The following is a 16879-nucleotide window of genomic DNA, read 5'->3' on the forward strand; positions in this document are numbered from 1 at the left end:
GACTTATTCTCTAGGCCTCGGGCACCACAGGGTAGGATAAGAAGTAATGGGTGGAAGCTTGTCATAAGAGAGATCCAGCCTAGAAGTCAGGAAAAATTTTCTGATGGTGAGAAGAATGAATCAGTGGAGTGTCTTGCCTCCTGGAGCTGTCGGTGCACCATCACTGGAGATTTTTCTAAGATAGATTGGGCAACCATCTGACTGGGATGGCATAAGGTCTCCTGCCTTGGAAGATCTCAAGGTCCCTTCTAACAACATGAAACCAGGGGTGAAATTAAGTCCTGTCCCGAGGATATGGCATAGCATGGGTACAGGGGTTAGATCAGCGGCTCCCAACCTTTTCTATACCCCGCACCCCTAAAACGCTTCTGATATATTCTCGCACCTCAAAATAACGGCAACGAATTATGCACCTACACTATAATTTTTGAAAACCCAAGTTTTTGCACCCCCTGGAATATCGTCTCGCACCCTGAGGGGTGGACCATAAGAAAGGCTGAGCGCCAAAGAATTGAGGCCTTTGAACTATGGTGCCGGAGAAGACTCCTGTGAGTCCCTTGGACTACAAGGCGATCAAACCGGTCAGTTCTAGAGGAGATCAACCCTGACTGCTCTTTAGAAGGCCAGATCCTGAAGCTAAAACTCAAATACTTTGGCCATCTAAGGAGAAGGAAGGACTCACTGGAGAAGAGCCTAATGCTGGGAAAGATTGAGGGCAAGAGAAGAAGGGGACGACAGAGAATGAGGTGGCTGGATGGTGTCACTGAAGCAGTAGGCCTGAGCTTAAATGGACTCCAGAAGATGGTAGAGAACAGGAAGGCCTGGAGGAACGCTGTCCATGGGGTCACGACACAACTTCGCAACTAACAACAACAACAACAACAAATGACCATGCATTCTTTTCAGATAGTTGGGAGCCCCTGGGTTAGATGAATGCAGCTAAGAGCCCAAAGTCATGGCCTTGCGTTATCTAGTAGCAAAAAACAGCATCCAGGTAGTCCTCGACTTATAGCCACAGTTGACCCTAAAATTTAGGTTGCTAAGTGAAACATTTGTTAAGTGAGTTTTGCCCCATTTTACATCTTTTCTTGCCACAGTATTAAGTGAATCACTGCAATCGTTGAGTAACACAGTTGAAAAGTGAATTTGGCTTCCCCATTGACTTTGCCTGTAAGGTCACAAAAGGTGATCACCTGACCCCTGGGACACTGCAGCCGTCATAAATATGAATCAGTTGCCATGCGGCTGAATTTTGATCATGTGACCATGGGGATGCTGCAAAGCCTTGGTGGAGCAGTGGGCTAATGCCTCCTTAATTAACACCAGCTGCCTGCAATTATTGCAGGTTCGCATCCCACCAGGCTCAAGGTTGACTCAGCCTTCCATCCTTCCGAGGTAGGTAAAATGAGGACCCAGATTGTTGGGGGCAATAAGCTGAATTTGTAATAATGCGGCTTAGGGGGTGTGTGCAAGCCCTAATAAGCAGGCATATACATAGAATGAAGGCTATTGCTAAGCACATTTGATTTGTGCTTTAGATTGTAAGCCGCCCTGAGTCTTCGGAGAATGGGATTTTAAAAAAAGCTTGCAACTGTGAAAAACGGTCACTTTTTTCAGTAACTTTGAACGGTCGCTAAGTGAGCTGTCGTTCAGTCGAGGACCACCTGTATTAAAAAACTATCCAGAAAATCCTTGGTTTTACAAGAGCTGCTGGAAAAGATTAAAAAAACCAAAACAAACAGCGGTGGAATATTGCAGCAGAACAATGAATCCACGCAAGGGCTTGCTTCCAGATGCAGAGCCCAAGGACGTCGTTGGCTTCTAGCTTAGGAGACGCACTTTCCAAGATAACGGCTGCAAAAACAACCAAGAAAAATGGAGCTTCCAGACTCAGGAACAGCCTATCTCCCAAGAACAATTTCAAGCGTGGGGAATCGGTTTTTCTTTTTTTTTTCTTTTTTTTTTAAAGCGGCATGCTGACCTTTGAGCTTTTAGAACAGAGGTCTCCAACCTTGGCAACTTGAAGACTTGTGGACTTCAACTCCCAGAATTCCTCAGCCAGGCATGCCTGGCTGAGGAATTCTGGGAGTTGAAGTCCACAAGTCATAAAAGGGCCAAGTTTGAAGACCCCTGTAATTTAGAAGACTGGGACTGGCAGGCAAGCGAAATCCGAGACCGGAAGATTCCTCCGATTTTTATTTTTATTTTTTCTATTTAGGTCAACCCCGCAACTCCGCTTCAGGAGATTAGAGGAGAAAGAAATCCGAGGCTTTGGCGAAGGAGACAGTAGAGGCGTCGCCATGACGTCCCGCCAGACCCCGCCCCTTTCGAATCTCCGCGGGATCGTTTCGCCGATCAAAGAGCCGCCGCTTGCAACTCAAATTGCCCCGATGCTCTTTTTGTCATCTCTCTCTCTCTCTCTCACACACACACACACACAGACACACACCATTCCTTGACGCCTTTGCGCCGTTGTTGTTTTTTTTTAATGCCTTTCCCCTGCAATCCAGATTGCGAGGGTATGCTATGCTTGAACATGGAGGTTCGATTTACTATATAGGAATATTGAACTCTGGAAGAACCAACTGTGCTACGCTGGCTTGGGTCTTTACCAGGAGAGAGTTAAATAGGCGCACTTAAAAAAAAATAGTTATTTACTCCGAGGATAATTTCCCTTTTACCTTCCTCCCCACCCCCCACCCCCCCGCGCCGCCCCTCCGCCGCTTCCTGGATTTCTTATTGTCTGATCTCTCTTTTTTTTCCCCAGAAACTTTCAAATTTAACTTACCCTTTCCGACCGGTTGAAATTCGCCCAGCCCAAACTAAACAGTGACAACAGCAAACTACAAAGTTTGATCCAAAGGAACTGCAGGAAAAGGAATTCAGTAAGAGGAAAAGGGGGCGGGGAGAGAAAAAAAAAAGAAGAGTCTAAATTTCTGGATCTACTCTAGCGACAGAACTTTGTGCGTTTAACCCGTTGAGCTTTTAGGAAAGTTGCACGGTTTCACTGACATGATTGTAAAATGATCTCCCAAACCAATCCGGCTTCCTTATGCAGAATTCAGAAGGCAGAACAGATTTTACAGCACAGATTCAAGCAATACGGATTGTATTTGCAATAATGATTCCATTTTGGAATAAGTTCGCCAGCCCTAGAGATTGACTTTAGTTAGCCTTTGTTAGAACTGTAACCAGAGTCCAGAACTGATCCTAAACTTTGAAATGTGTTTAAACTGGATCTGTGTACAAATGAGGACCCAGATTGTTGGGGGCAATTAAGCTGACTTTGTAATAATGCCGCTTGGGGGGGGGGGGCAAAAGCCCTAACAAGCAGGCATATACATAGAATGAAGGCTACTGCTAAGCTTGTAAGCCGCCCTGAGTCTTCGGAGAAGGGCGGGATATAAATGTAATAAAAATAAATAAATAAATAAATAAATAAAATAAAGGACTTTCCAGCCGTGCACATGACAATAAATAGGTGCCTGTTGTTGTCATAAAATTGCTAAACTACACATGCTGGGCTGTATAAACAGGCATAGAATCAAGATCACGCAAAGTATTAGTACCGCTTTATAAAACCCCTAGTGAGACCACACCTGGAATACTGCAACCCATTTGGGTCACCATAACACAAAAAAGATGTTAAGATTTTGGGAAAAGTTCAGAGAAGAGCAACTACGATGATCAAAGGCTTGGAGACTAAAACGTATGAAGCACGGCTGCAGGACTTGGGTTTGGCTAGTCCAGGGGTAGGCCACCTTGGATATTTTATGACTCGTGGACTTCAACTCCCAGAATTCCTGAGCCACCATGCCTGGCTGAGGAATTCTGGGAGTTGAAGTCCACAAGTCATAAAAGGGCCAAGTTTTGAAGACCCCTGTATTATATTATGTTAGACTAGCCCAGGGGTGGGCAACCTTGGCTCTTTTATGACTCGTGGACTCCAGCTCCCAGAATTCCTGAGCCAGCCATGCTGAGGGGAAAGGGAGAGGCTTCCATGCTGAGCCATGCTGGCTCAGGAATTCTGGGAGTTGAAGTCCACGAGTCATAAAAGAGCCAAGGTTGCCTACCCGATAGTCTAAAGAAAAGAAGAAAGAGGGGTGATATGATAGCAGAATTCCAGTATTTGAGGGGCTGCCACAAAGAAGAGGGGGTCAAATTATTCTCCAAAGCACCAGAGGGCGGGACAAGAAACCATGATTGGAAACTGATCAAAGAAAGAAGAAACCTGGAATTAAGGAGAAACTTCCTGACAGTGAGGACAATTAACCAGTGGAAGAGCTTTGCCTTCAGAAATCATGGGCGATCCTTCACTGGAGGTTTTTTAAAAGAGGCTAGACAGCCACTTGTCTGAAATGGTATAGGTCACAGGTCTGCAACCCGCGGCTCCGGAGCCACATGTGGCTCTTTCAGCCGTCTCCTGCGGCTCCCAGTCCTCTGCCATGTGCAGTCCAAAAAATAAAAAGTGGGACTAAAAAAGTTCAACCAATCAATTCAAATATGCAGGGTAGGTGCATATCTCGCCTTGGCTCCACTCTTCAGTCAAACCCTGTTCTGCGCATGCACGCATGTACACGCATGCGCACAATTTTTTTGCAGCTCCCAGTTTTTCCTTTTGTGAGAGAACCGGTTCCGAGTGGCTCTTTCACTGTTTCAGGTTGCTGACCCCTGGTATAGGTTCTCCTGCTTGAGCAGGGGTTTGGATTAGAACAGGGGTTTTCAACCTTTTCACCCATTGTACCACTTTTATGATATGGCAACATCCGAGTACCACCAGTCGCCTAGCAAGGTGTCAAAAACTTGATGATCCAACAAAAAAAGGAAAAAAGCGATGCAGTACAGGTAGTCCTCGACTTACAACAATTTGCTTAGTGACTGTTCGAAGTTACAATGGCACTGAAAAAAGTGGCCCCCAAGCCACAGCTGAGCAAGACACCTGCCTGCCGCCCAGCAGCACTCTTCCTCCTGTCCAAGGTTTTCATTGTTGTGAGCATTTCTGTTGAGGATTGGCAGCAGGGGTGGGGTGGGGTGGGTGTCTGGTTTTTATTCCCCACCCCACTCTGCTGGGTGGTTGCAGCAGGTTTTGGGCACTTCACAGGACCCTGGGACACTGTGACCATCATAAATGTGAATCAGTTGCCAAGCATCGGAATGTAAATCACAAGACCCTGGAGGTGCTGCAACATTCCAGCTGATCGGCGCTTCTGGGCTCACCAGAAGCACCAGGATCAGCACTGAGCTCCAGCTGGAGCCTGGCACTGATCCTGGCGCTTCCGCTGAGCCCTGACAGCTCTGCAGCTCCAGCTGTCTCTCGCTCAGGCTTGTGCGGTGCTGCCACCGGTTCAGCTCATTCCCCTCCCCTGCTACCACTTTTCTAGGATGGTCACGTACCACCTGCTAGGTGCCAATGTACCACAGGTGGTACCCATACCACTGGTTGAAAAGTCCTGGACTAGAAAACCTCCAAGGTCCCTTCCAGATTCTATTCTATTCTATTCTATTCTATTCTATTCTATTCTATTCTATTCTATTCTATTCTATTCATTGTTCAGTGTGTTATGGATCCAGTGACTATATGAAAGGAAACTTCTAAGCTTTTAGTGTAATAGACATGGCAGGCTGGGGAACAAGCGTCCTCGGACAAGCGCTGGCTCTTTGGCTTTGAAACGGAGATGAGCACTGGCCCCTAGAGTTGGAAACGACTAGCACGCATGTGCGGGGGAACCTTTACTTTTATATTTAAGAAGAAGAGCAAAGGCCTCCATGGCTCGGTGTTTGGAACATGGCTCAAGATCCAAAACAAAACAAACTCACTTGGAATTCCAGCAACAAAGTTTTTATTTCAAAAGAAGTGTTTGCAAAGGCTTGGTGGACTGAAACACACACAGGAGTTCAGCCACACCTTACAGAGCTGTTTAACACATTTTTATATCCTATCCCCGACGCAGATTCCACCTCCCCTATCACACTCAACGCCCCTTCCCCAATCATCCGATAACTAATCCGGACCACCTAAAACCACTGTCCTTCCCATGTTCCAGGAAGCCCCTTTGTCCATATCCTATCTTTCACCATCTAATTTTCTGTTAGCACAGTCCATCCCCTATAATTGTTTTGATATTTCCTCTTACAATTTGTAACTTCTGCTTTTCACATTTGTACCTGTCAATACTTAGATAAAATATTATTTCTGATCTTCAGTTGGCTTCTGCTTCAACCTTTAGACTCATTAGAAATTTCTGAATAATACTTTTATTCCTTTCATCAGGACACTCACCTTAAAATCAACCCAGGAAAATTTAGTTAATCCACAATACCGCCCTATGAAGTAGGAAGATAGTCTTTGGGCCCTGAGAGCATGCAGGTGTCCAGTCGGAATATTAGTGGCACGCCTGTCAGCAACTGGAAATGCGTAAGTCCATGTACTTCCCTGTCTCACAACTCAACCCATACATCCTTTCATTTTCAGACACATCTTTTTCTCATAAGCTCCTTAAAAACCCCACAAGGTATACTGTAATCAGGGCTTTTTTCCCCATAGAACGCTCAGAACGGAGTTCCGGCACCTTTTTTGGATGGAACCTTGTAGGGTAGGCAAGTCGGGTTGTAAGACATGTGTGAGTTCCAGCACCTTTTTCTTTTACAAAAAAAGCACTGACTGTAATTATCGGGAAAAATAAATCTAGCACTCCTGAATTCTTTCCCAAGGAGGGAAAGTTCACAGCCTGCGGGTTGCTAGCAAAGTCGTCAAACAACGTAGTTATTGCGGCTAAAGGCAGGAATAAGGAACGAATCAATTTTGCCGCTCTCTCCTGTTACAACATCCTCTTACCTCCAGAATGCGGCCCGGGATTGAACAAGGGACTAAAATCCGGTTGAGTAGCTTGCACCCGGATGTTCAGTACACACCTTGCCAATGTGATTTTAATAGCCCAGGAAGGGATAGGAAAACCCGAGGAAAACTTTGCAATCAACAAACCATGGTGGAGTACGCTTGTTTTGCCCTATTTTGATTCTCCTCCAGAGCAGCAGCCCGTTGATTTCAGAACTGCACGGCCACAAAGATAGAGGCCTCCAGCCTCCCAATCCTTGCTTAGGGAGCGATTTGCATTTCAGCCAGGGTCAGGCCATACGCCTCCAAAGGAAAACCCCAAATCCAGGGGGCAGCCCAGCCACCTCACCCCTTCGGTTTCTTCCCCTTGCCCCCTGGGCACATTCGCAGTCGCTGTTCCTCATCACGGTTGGGGTAGGACTTGAAGTACCTCCGTATTGCAAAGCGGTGCTCCTCCGGCGCTCCTTCCTGCTGCCATGCCGGCAGCCCTGACTAAAGGCCGTGCGCTCCAGCCTCACCCTGCCAAGGCAGGAGGCAGTAGCTGAGACTACAGCAGCTTTGCAGCTTGTCAGCGGTGCTCAAAAGAACTTTACTGTGGAATTTCAGAGTTGGAAAGTAGAGGGGGCAGCGCTGGGTTTGCAGGCCTGGTGGCACCTGCTGGAAAGCCCCCCCTGCCACCCACAGCTACCTCCTTCGGAACCTTTCTGATCCCGATGGGCCTGCTGGCACAGATCCGTCAGCTTCGTACTGCAAAGCGCAGCTCTCCCGGTGCTCTTGCCCGCCGCCATGCCAGCAGGCCCATCGAGATCAGGAAGGCTCTGAAGGAGGTAGCTGTGTGTGTCGGGGCGGGGGGGAAGCAGGAAGCTTTCCAGCAAGTGCCGCCATGCCTAAAACCGGTCAAAAATCTAAAACATCCTTGGAAACCGGATCCTTGCAGAATGCAATATTTCTTTTATATTACAGGCAGTCCTCCACTGATGGCCATAAGTCATGACGGTCATAAATGAGTTATCATATGAGCATACCCGATTTTGTGGCAGTCCTTAAGCATTGTGGTTGTTAAACAAGCCCATTGTTTGCTATGGGGGCAGTTTTTGCCAGAAAGTGGAAGCAAGCATCAATTTCAATAAATTGGGGTCAAAATTATAGTGTGCTGCCCTACTATAGAAGAATGGACTTTAAAAGTTTCGAACCTCGCAGAAATGGCGAAAATCTCAGTATATTTGAAAGACCATTCGCAACAAAGATATATTTTGGAATGGAAAAGATGGATTGATTATATCCAGAATAAATATGGGACCAAAGTTTCATTTAGCATTTGAATGAGTATTAGATTTAGAAGATTTGTTATTATTTAGTTATTTTTAAGGAGAGTTAAAGTGCGATAGGGACGCGGTGGCTCAGTGGGTTAGGAGGCTGAGCTTGTCGATCGGAAGGTCGGCAGTTTGGCGGGTCGAATCCCGAGTGCCGCGTAGCAGAGTGAGCGCCTGTTACTCGTCCCAGCTTTTGCCAACCTAGCAGTTCGAAAGCACGTAAAAATGCAAGTAGAAAAATAGGGACCACTACGGTGGGAAGGTAACAGCGTTCCGTGCGCCTTTGGCGTCTAGTCGTGCCGGCCACATGACCACGGAGACGTCCTCGGACAAGCGCTGGCTCTTCGGCTTTGAAACGGAGATGAGCACCGGCCCCTAGAGTTGGAAACGACTAGCACGCATGTGCGGGGGAACCTTTACCTTTACCTTTAAAGTGCGATAGGATTCAAAGTGTTATTATAGTTAGTTTGCATATTATAGTTTAAGATTGTTATGGTCAATGCCCTGTATTTGCTCTGGGATGTCGGGGGGGGAGAGGGAGGAGGAACTAGGGGGGATGGGTTTGTATGTTTTTTATGTTTAAAATGTGTCTGTAAAACTCTTTAATAAAAAAAAAGTGTGCTGCTAATGACTGCAAATGCGAGCCAGATGCTGAACGATCAAAAATGCAGTCATGTCGTCGTGGCGGGGATGATGGAACTTTGAATTCGGGTCTCAAGTAGCTTTTGGAGAAGTCTGTCGTAGCATCAAAGGGCCACAAAGTGAACAGTCATGTGTTAATATCACCGGTCGCGTATGTGAAAGGAATTCATCCCCAGGTTTTTCAAAACAATTTTGTCTACTCATTGTCTCCGTCCATGGGGACTTCAGGTAGTTTAACAATTGTAGTCGGTTAGAAACCCACTGTATGTGTTGGGATCTCACCACTGAGCAAGAGTTGAGAAAAGAGGCTTTACGTTACCTTTTTTATTATTAAATGTACGTATTAATAAAGTTTTATTTGCCACACACCATGCAGTTTGAGGCAACTCTGAGCCTTGCCCTATAGTTCACAGCAACACGGACACTGCCCACTTTTTTTTCCTTATAAAAAGTTATTGATATTTTTTTTAAAAAAATGCCTTTTTAAAAATGAAACCTTTCCCGCTGTACATTTCTTTTCTCACATTGCCACCACCAAGGGGGAATGCAACAAATATGCCAGCATCTTAGTGCCACTATCACCCAGCAGCCACCAAAGGCTAACAAGCAGGCACTTTAAAAGATCGCAGCAGAAGCGGCTAATAAACCTGGAGAGCCTACGATCAAAACCACGATCACTTTTCTCCTCAATATTCCTACGGCTCTTCTCCATCGGGTTCATCAGCAAGGCAGAATAGTCTTTACACGTTTTTTTCCCCCTGGGCCTTGGGCCTACTCCCCACATGCCCGTTACCCACCGTATGTTTAACTTGTTGAAGACCTCCTGGAGGCAGCTGTCATTTTCAGCGGAGGAAGGGAAAGACTAAGGAACCCTACTTAGGGGAAGCCTAAGGGATGCCGTGTGGGAGACAGGCCTGGGAAGACCCAAGGGTCGTGGTATAAAACAGGCCTTTGGAGGGCAAGCTTGGGCCTGCGCTAGACCTCCAAGAGTTTTTTCCATCAGTGAGATAGTCAGTGTTCTTCTTCACAATTCGCACATTCATTTAATGGTTGCATCAGGAACAGGAGTAGGGGTAGTTAAGCGAAACAAGCTCTCAATTGTAACTGGTAGGCCCCATTACACTTGTATCTCGAGAACTACTTGTATACTGGCCAGGGACTTCTGAGGCTCAAAATCTGGAGGTCACAAAGGTAGAAGGCTAAAATGTGGAAATTCCACAATCAACGTACAAAAAACACCACCCAAAGGCCTCTTTGCTAGTAATTTCACCATTTCTGCAAAAGAAAATATTCAGAAGCATCTGCTGATAACCAGAATTTACAATGCCTTGGTAAGGCCACACTTGGAATACTGCATCCAGTTTTGGTCACCACGATGTAAAAAAGATGCCGAGACTAAGAGTACAGAGAAGAGCAACAAAGATAATTAGGGGACTGGAGACTAAAACATATAAGGAACGGCTGCTGGAATTGGGTATGTGTAGTTTAATGAAGAGAAGGACAAGCGGGGACATGATAGCAGTCTTCCAATATCTCAGGGGCTGCCACAAAGAAGAGGGAGCCAAGCTATTCTCCAAAGCACCTGAAAGCAGGACAAGAAGCAACGGATGGAAACTAGTCAAGGAGAGAAGCAACCTAGAACTAAGGAGAAACTTCCTGACAGTTAGAACAACTAACCAGTGGAACAACCTGCCTCTAGAAGTGGTGAATGCTCCAACACTGGAAGTTTTTAAGAGGAAACTGGACCCCCATTTGTCCGAAATGGTATAGGGTTTCCTGCCTGAGCAGGGGGTTGGACTAGATGACCTCCAAGGTCCCAACTTTTTTCATCATCATCATCATCCTCATATTTATTATTATTATTATTATTATTATTATTATTATTATTATTATTATTATTATTATTATTATTATTATTGAAACGGGTAATTAGCCTTTAACAACTCAACATTTTCCATTTTCTTCTCTCCACCAACACCTGAGATGTGTTGACTAAAGAAAAGCAGGGCAGAATTCTGTCGACCCATCCCCCAATGGGAGATCAGAAATGAAATTCAAACCTTCTCTAAACTCATCAACTTTTGCCTCATGTGCATTTCATTGCATACAATAAGAGATCATTTACTTCTGAAAGACTGCAGACCAGGTATTTGAAATGTTTCTTCCTTGTGTGTAAAAAGAACATGACTTATAAGGTTAGACCTAGTACTGAAATCTTTCCCGCAATCTGGATACTTTTACTGTTTCTCTCCGGTATGTGTCCTCTGATGTTTCACAAGCACAGAAGCATAACTGAAACTTTTCCCACACTCTGGACATTCATACGGTTTCTCTCCTGTGTGAGTCCTCTGGTGTATGACCAAGTGTGAATTCTGACTGAAACTTTTCCCACATTCAGGACATTCAAAGGGTTTCTCTCCTGTGTGAGACCTCTGATGTATCACCAGGTGGGAATTCTGACTGAAACGTTTCCCACAATCAGGACATTCAAAAGGTTTCTCTCCGGTGTGAGTCCGCTGGTGTATTATCAGGCTGGAATTCAGGCTGAAACATTTCCCACAATCAGTACATTCAAAGGGTTTCTCTCCTGTGTGAGTCCTCTGGTGTATCACAAGGTTAGAACGGTAACTGAAACTTTTCCCACAATCAGGACATTCAAAGGGTTTCTCTCCTGTGTGGGTCCTCTGGTGGTTCACCAGGTTGGAATTCTGACTGAAACTTTTCCCACACTGTGGACACTCATAAGGTTTCTCTCCTGTGTGAGTCCTCTGGTGTTTCACTAAGTGGGAATTTGCAATGAAACTTTTCCCACAAACTGGACAATCATATGGTTTCTCTCCTGTGTGAGTCCTCTGGTGGTTCACCAGGTCAGAATTCTTCCTGAAACTTTTCCCACAATCTGGACATTCAAAAGGTTTCTCGCCTGTGTGAGTCCTCTGGTGTATCACCAATTGGGAATTCTGACTGAAATGTTTCCCACAATCAGGACATTCAAAGGGTTTCTCTCCTGTGTGAGTCCTCTGGTGTATCACAAGGTTGGAATTCTGACTGAAACTTTTTCCACATTCTGAACACTCATATGGTTTCTCTCCTGTGTGAGTCCTCTGGTGTATTACCAGGTTACAATGGTAACTGAAACTTTTCCCACAATGTGGACACTCGTACGGCTTCTCGCCGGTGTGAGTTCTCTGATGATTCACCAAGTTAAAATGGTAATTGAACCTTTTACCACAATCAGGGCACTCGTATGGTTTCTCTCCTTTGTGAGTCCTCTGATGGTTCACCAGGTCATAATTCTGACTGAAACCTTCCCCAGAGTCAGGACATTCAAACGGTTTTTCTCTTGTGTGAGTTCTCTGGTGTTTCACAAGATTGGAATTATGACTGAAACTTTTCCCACAATCAGGACACTCATATGATTTCTCTCCTGTGTGAGTCCTTTGGTGTATCCCCAGACTGGAATTATGACTGAAATGTTTTCCACAATCTGGACACTCATATGGTTTCTCTCCTGTGTGAATCCTCTGGTGTATCACCAAGTGAGAATTCTGATTGAAACTTTTCCCACAATCAGGACATTCAAAGGGTTTCTCTCCTGTGTGAGTCCTCTGATGTATCACCAGGTAGGTACTATGAATGAAACTTTTCCCACAATCAGGACATTCATAGGGTTTCTCTCCTGTGTGAGTCCTCTGGTGTATCACCAGACTGGAATTGACACTGAAACTTTTTCCACAATCAGGACATTCAAATGGTTTCTCTCCTGTGTGAGTCCTCTGGTGTATCACCAGGTTGGAATTCTGACTGAAACATTTCCCACAATCATGACACTGAAAGGGTTTCTCTCCTGTGTGAATCCTCTGGTGTGTTACCAGACTGGAATTGTTACTGAAACTTTTCCCACAATCAGGACATCTGAAAGTTCTCTCTCTTTTGTGAGTCCTCTGGTGTATCACCAGGTGGGAATTTGCAATGAAACTTTTCCCACAAACTGGACACTCACATGGTTTCTCCCTGGTGTGAGTCCTCTGATGTATCACCAAGTTGCCATACTTGCTAAAGTATTTACCACATTGGGGGCATTTGTAGGGCATCTGTCCTGTGGGGGTCCTTCTATTAACCACAAGGGAGCTATTCTGACCAAAGCTTTTGTCACATTTGTAGCATTTGTGTGGATTTTTTCCAGTGTGGATCCTCTTGTGCATAATCAGCTGTGATTTGCCCAGAATAGGCACATGTATGGAGCTTTTCCACCTCTGATATTCTTGGGGAGGTTAAAAATACGTGTGATGTCTTGTTTAGTGGTGCTTTAATTGGAGCTACTGTTTTTTCCCTTCCAGCGCAAGGCCTACGTTACTGTCTGCCTGTGGACTCCTCTGGATGCCTCTCTAGATACCTCTCCAGATGTCAGCTTGGAAGAAGATGAACTAGTTCCATGCACGTCTGGAGGGAAGTTGGTCAGTGGCTCCAAGCAGCCATTTGAGGAGGATTTGGCTGAAGCACAGCTGCAGCAGGACAGTCCTGAGGCTTCAGGTGGGGAAAGCATACACTGTAGCCAATCAGTGAGGAAAGAAGAGGAAGTACCTTCTACACTTCACTCAAGACCACAGGGCAGAGAAAAGGCAAGAGCAGAGAAGGTCAGCCAGATTACTCGTGAGGAGAAAGCCTCGCCCTTCTTCATGGGCTGCACTGGAAGGTGGTCACTTAGCACCGCACATATGGAAGCAGTTCAGGAAACGACCTGTTCATTTCCTAGCTGTGTTTTCTGGTTGTTGTGATTCTTGCCTTCCTTTGGATTGACACTGCCTTGACTTGGATCTTGTCTTATGAACTCTAGAGTTTTCTTACCTTGTGAACCCTCTTGTATTGTGGATTTAATTTTGCCTGGTGGATTTATTTTGATTGGGAACCTTCAAGTGCCTTGTGGACTAGCACTGGTTTGCTTGTGGCTGGACTTAATTGGGACAGTTCTGAATTTTTGGTGAAGGGAGTTGCAGGGGAATATTAATAAACCCACTAAACCACAGTTACGTGTGTCTGTGTGTGAGTGGGAAAACGCACTGCCCTATGTGACAATACAACTGACCTTTTGCTCCACACTGACTTCCAGAATGGAAAAATAATCTCCCTTGACTTTTCCTGTAATGTATCCTTGAGTTCCACAGGGATACTTTTTCCAGCTTGAAATCTCTTTTTCATTTTCTCTTGTCTTTTGCCTGCTGGGATGGGAGAAGAATTGTGTAATTTTCTGAAGAAAATTGAAACTATTTTGATTTCTGGCTTGATTTGCTTTCCTTTTCAAAAATTATTCTCAGTTGTCCGGAGTGCTCTTATTGCCATCCTCTTTGTCTATAAGATTCAAAGAAAAGTGTAACTGTTTATATAATGCTTGCAGAAGATGTGAAAAAAGTATACATTACATTTAAAAAGCAAACATGCTACAATGCTAGAGTAACCTCTTACATTAATTATGATTCATTGAACATTACAGAGATCTAAGTTCAAATATCCATTCAATCATGAAATTCCCATATTGACTTTAATCAATCACAAATTCTTAGCACTACAAAGGGTTATCATCAAATATATGTGGAAGTGTTGGGGATAGATTATACAAGTGTGTGTATGTGTGTGTGTATGTGTATGTATATGTATATATAAAGGTAAAGGTTCCCCTGCATATGCGTGCTAGTCGTTTCCGACTCTAGGGGCCGGTGCTCATCTCCGTTTCAAAGCCGAAGAGCCAGCGCTTGTCCGAGGATGTCTCCGTGGTCATGTGGCCGGCATGATTAGATGCCAAAGGCGCACAGAACACTGTTACCTTCCCACCGTAGTGGTCCCTATTTTTCTACTTGCATTTTTACGTACTTTCGAACTGCTAGGTTGGCAGAAGCTGGGACGAATAACAGGCCACTCACTCTGTTACACGGCACTCAGGATTCAACCCGCCAAACTGCCGACCTTCTGATCAACAAGCTCAGCATCCTAACCCACTGAGCCACCGCGTCCGTCTGTGTGTGTGTGTGTGTGTGTGTGTGTGTGTGTATTGGGGGGGGTCCTTCAGCTGATGAATTTTGCCCATGGAAGTCCTCAGCTCCAAGTATGGGCAGGAAATACTGTCCACAACTTATCTGGGGACATCCCCATTCAAGTAGTCCTCACTTACTGACCACAACTGGGACCGATATCTGTGTCACCAAGCACCCTGATCATTAAGCGTGATGTCACATGACAGTGCAAACTTACATCTGTTCCTCGTTAAAGGCAATTTTACATGATTGTGACCTGCAATTTCCTGACAGTATACCCATTGATTTTGCTTATCAGAAGCTGGCTGGGGAGATCAAAAATGGGGGATCATGAAGTGACCCAACATAAATGTATACCAGTTGGCAGAACCCAAATTGGTGTAACTCCCTTTCCCTGCATTTTCATAACCAAAGGCTCAGTGAACGAGTGGTAAATGAGGACTACCTATACAACTGAACATCCTGAAAGGTTCTCGATAGATAACTTTTTAAGAAGCACACTTGAACCTGGTTAATACACGGATGGGGCTCCAATAAGAAATACCATGCTTGTTGGCTACATATGAAAGTAAAAAAACAAAAACAAAAATCCCAGGTGAGATCCGTGGCGGGATCAGTCTGATATTGTTGTCAAGAAAACAGCAGGTCCATAAGAGGATAATAAGAGTTAAAAGGGACCTCAGAGGTCTTCTTAGTCCAATCCCCTGCTTTGGTAGGAAACCTATATCATTCCGGACAAATGGCTGTCCAGTCTCTTCTTAAAAACCTCCAATGATGAAACACCCACAACGTCTGGAGGCAAAATGTTTCCTTGTTCTCACTGACAGGAACTTTTTCCTGAATTCTAGCTTGGATCTCTTTTGATAAGTCTACATCTGTTATTACTTGTTTTGGTCTACGGACACTTTGGCACACAGGTCAGTCCCTTCTTCTATGTGACAGCCCCTCCAATTTTGAAAGAGTGCCATCATCTAAAGACAAACTCTCCATGCCGCATTTTAGTCCAACAACTGAAGCCTCTCTGCAGCCCAACCAATAAACTGGCTCTTCTGAACACTAGCCTCTGTTCCCCCCAAAATGCACTGCAGGCAGTTATTACAGCTCCCAGGCCTGTTTCTTGACCGGAAATCCTGTTATCTTTCTGAATATTATCACAGAACCCTCTTGATCTCATTGGAAAGCTGTTTGTAAAAAACAGTGGAAAGCTTCTTTTTCAGGGTAGATTATGCAGCCCTTAAAAGAACTAAAATTAAAATCCTCCACAAACAAGGCTGCTCCCTGACACGGGCAGAGGGAAAGAGGGATGCAGCAGTCACCAGAGAGGGAATCTGGGCTTGTAAGAGAGGCAGATTCAGGGGCTCCATCTCAAAGGAAGCCCACCTGGACAGGGCAGCCCATCGGCCAAGCCCACCTGGACGCCTCTCGGCTCTCCCTCACCCGCCTTCCAGACGCCATTCAGCTCCTCCTCGCAGGGTCCCCGCCCTCCCCTCCAGCCTCGCTCCCTCCCAGCCCAGAGCTCCCCCCGTCCTCCCCCTCCTCCTCCTCCCCTCCAGGCACTGGCAGGCTGACCCTCCCCAGCAGCGAGAGGGGAACGTGGGAACGGGGGTGCCCAACCTTCCGGGAATCCCCGGGAGCCCCCAGGCGGGGAGCCGGGCTGCGCCAAGAGGGGGGGCTGCGGGGCAGGAGGGGGGCTCGGGGGAAGGACCTGGAGGGGATCGGAGAGCCGTTCGCGGAAGCCGCAACCCAGGAGGAGGAGAAGCGAAGGCGCAGCGCTTCCCACGGAGCAGAAAAGCCCGCGAGGAAAGGCGGAGACCCGGAAGGGGAGGGGGCGCAACTGGGGGAAACCCACCTGGCTCTTCCAGGAATCCCCCCTCCCTCCCTCCCCCGAGGAATCCCCCCTCCCCTTCCCCCCCCCCGGGGATTCCCCCCTCCTGATTGCCCTCCCCCTCTCGGAGCCTCCTCGCCCACCTGGCGCCCTTTCAGCGACCCTCCCCGCGAGGGGATCTTCCCAGCCCTGGCCTAAAGGACGTCGGGAGATCAGAAAAAGGAAGCGGAAAAAG

The 16879-nt window shown here is 46.1% G+C and overlaps 2 protein-coding genes across 2 annotated transcripts in view; both read right to left on the reverse strand.

Annotated features, from left to right (window-relative positions):
* The window catches only part of LOC310636857 (uncharacterized protein), a 40742-nt gene extending 37904 nt beyond the window's left edge, over window positions 1-2838 (reverse strand). The window contains exon 1 of the mRNA XM_083356967.1: window positions 2789-2838. The gene's annotated coding sequence lies outside the window, so the exon portion shown is untranslated. The remainder of the gene's footprint in view (window positions 1-2788) is intronic.
* A 7749-nt stretch (window positions 2839-10587) lies between these two features.
* On the reverse strand, window positions 10588-16851 carry LOC310636860 (uncharacterized protein). The gene is made up of 2 exons (XM_083356971.1): window positions 16788-16851; window positions 10588-14139 (listed from the first exon to the last, which is right to left on the reverse strand). The coding sequence occupies exon 2, from the start codon at window positions 12993-12995 to the stop codon at window positions 11028-11030; it is 1968 nt and encodes a 655-aa protein (XP_083213097.1). The 5' UTR covers window positions 12996-14139; window positions 16788-16851; the 3' UTR covers window positions 10588-11027.
* Window positions 16852-16879: the final 28 nt, after the last annotated feature.

Source organism: Vipera ursinii, assembly GCF_947247035.1.
Source record: "Vipera ursinii genome assembly, chromosome: 2".
In the NCBI taxonomy this organism is placed as follows: Eukaryota; Metazoa; Chordata; class Lepidosauria; order Squamata; family Viperidae; genus Vipera; species Vipera ursinii.

Coding starts and splice junctions, on each gene's coding strand:
- LOC310636860 (XM_083356971.1), bottom strand. CDS start 12,995: ATGCACAAGAGGATCCACACTGGAAAAAATCCACACAAATGCTACAAA.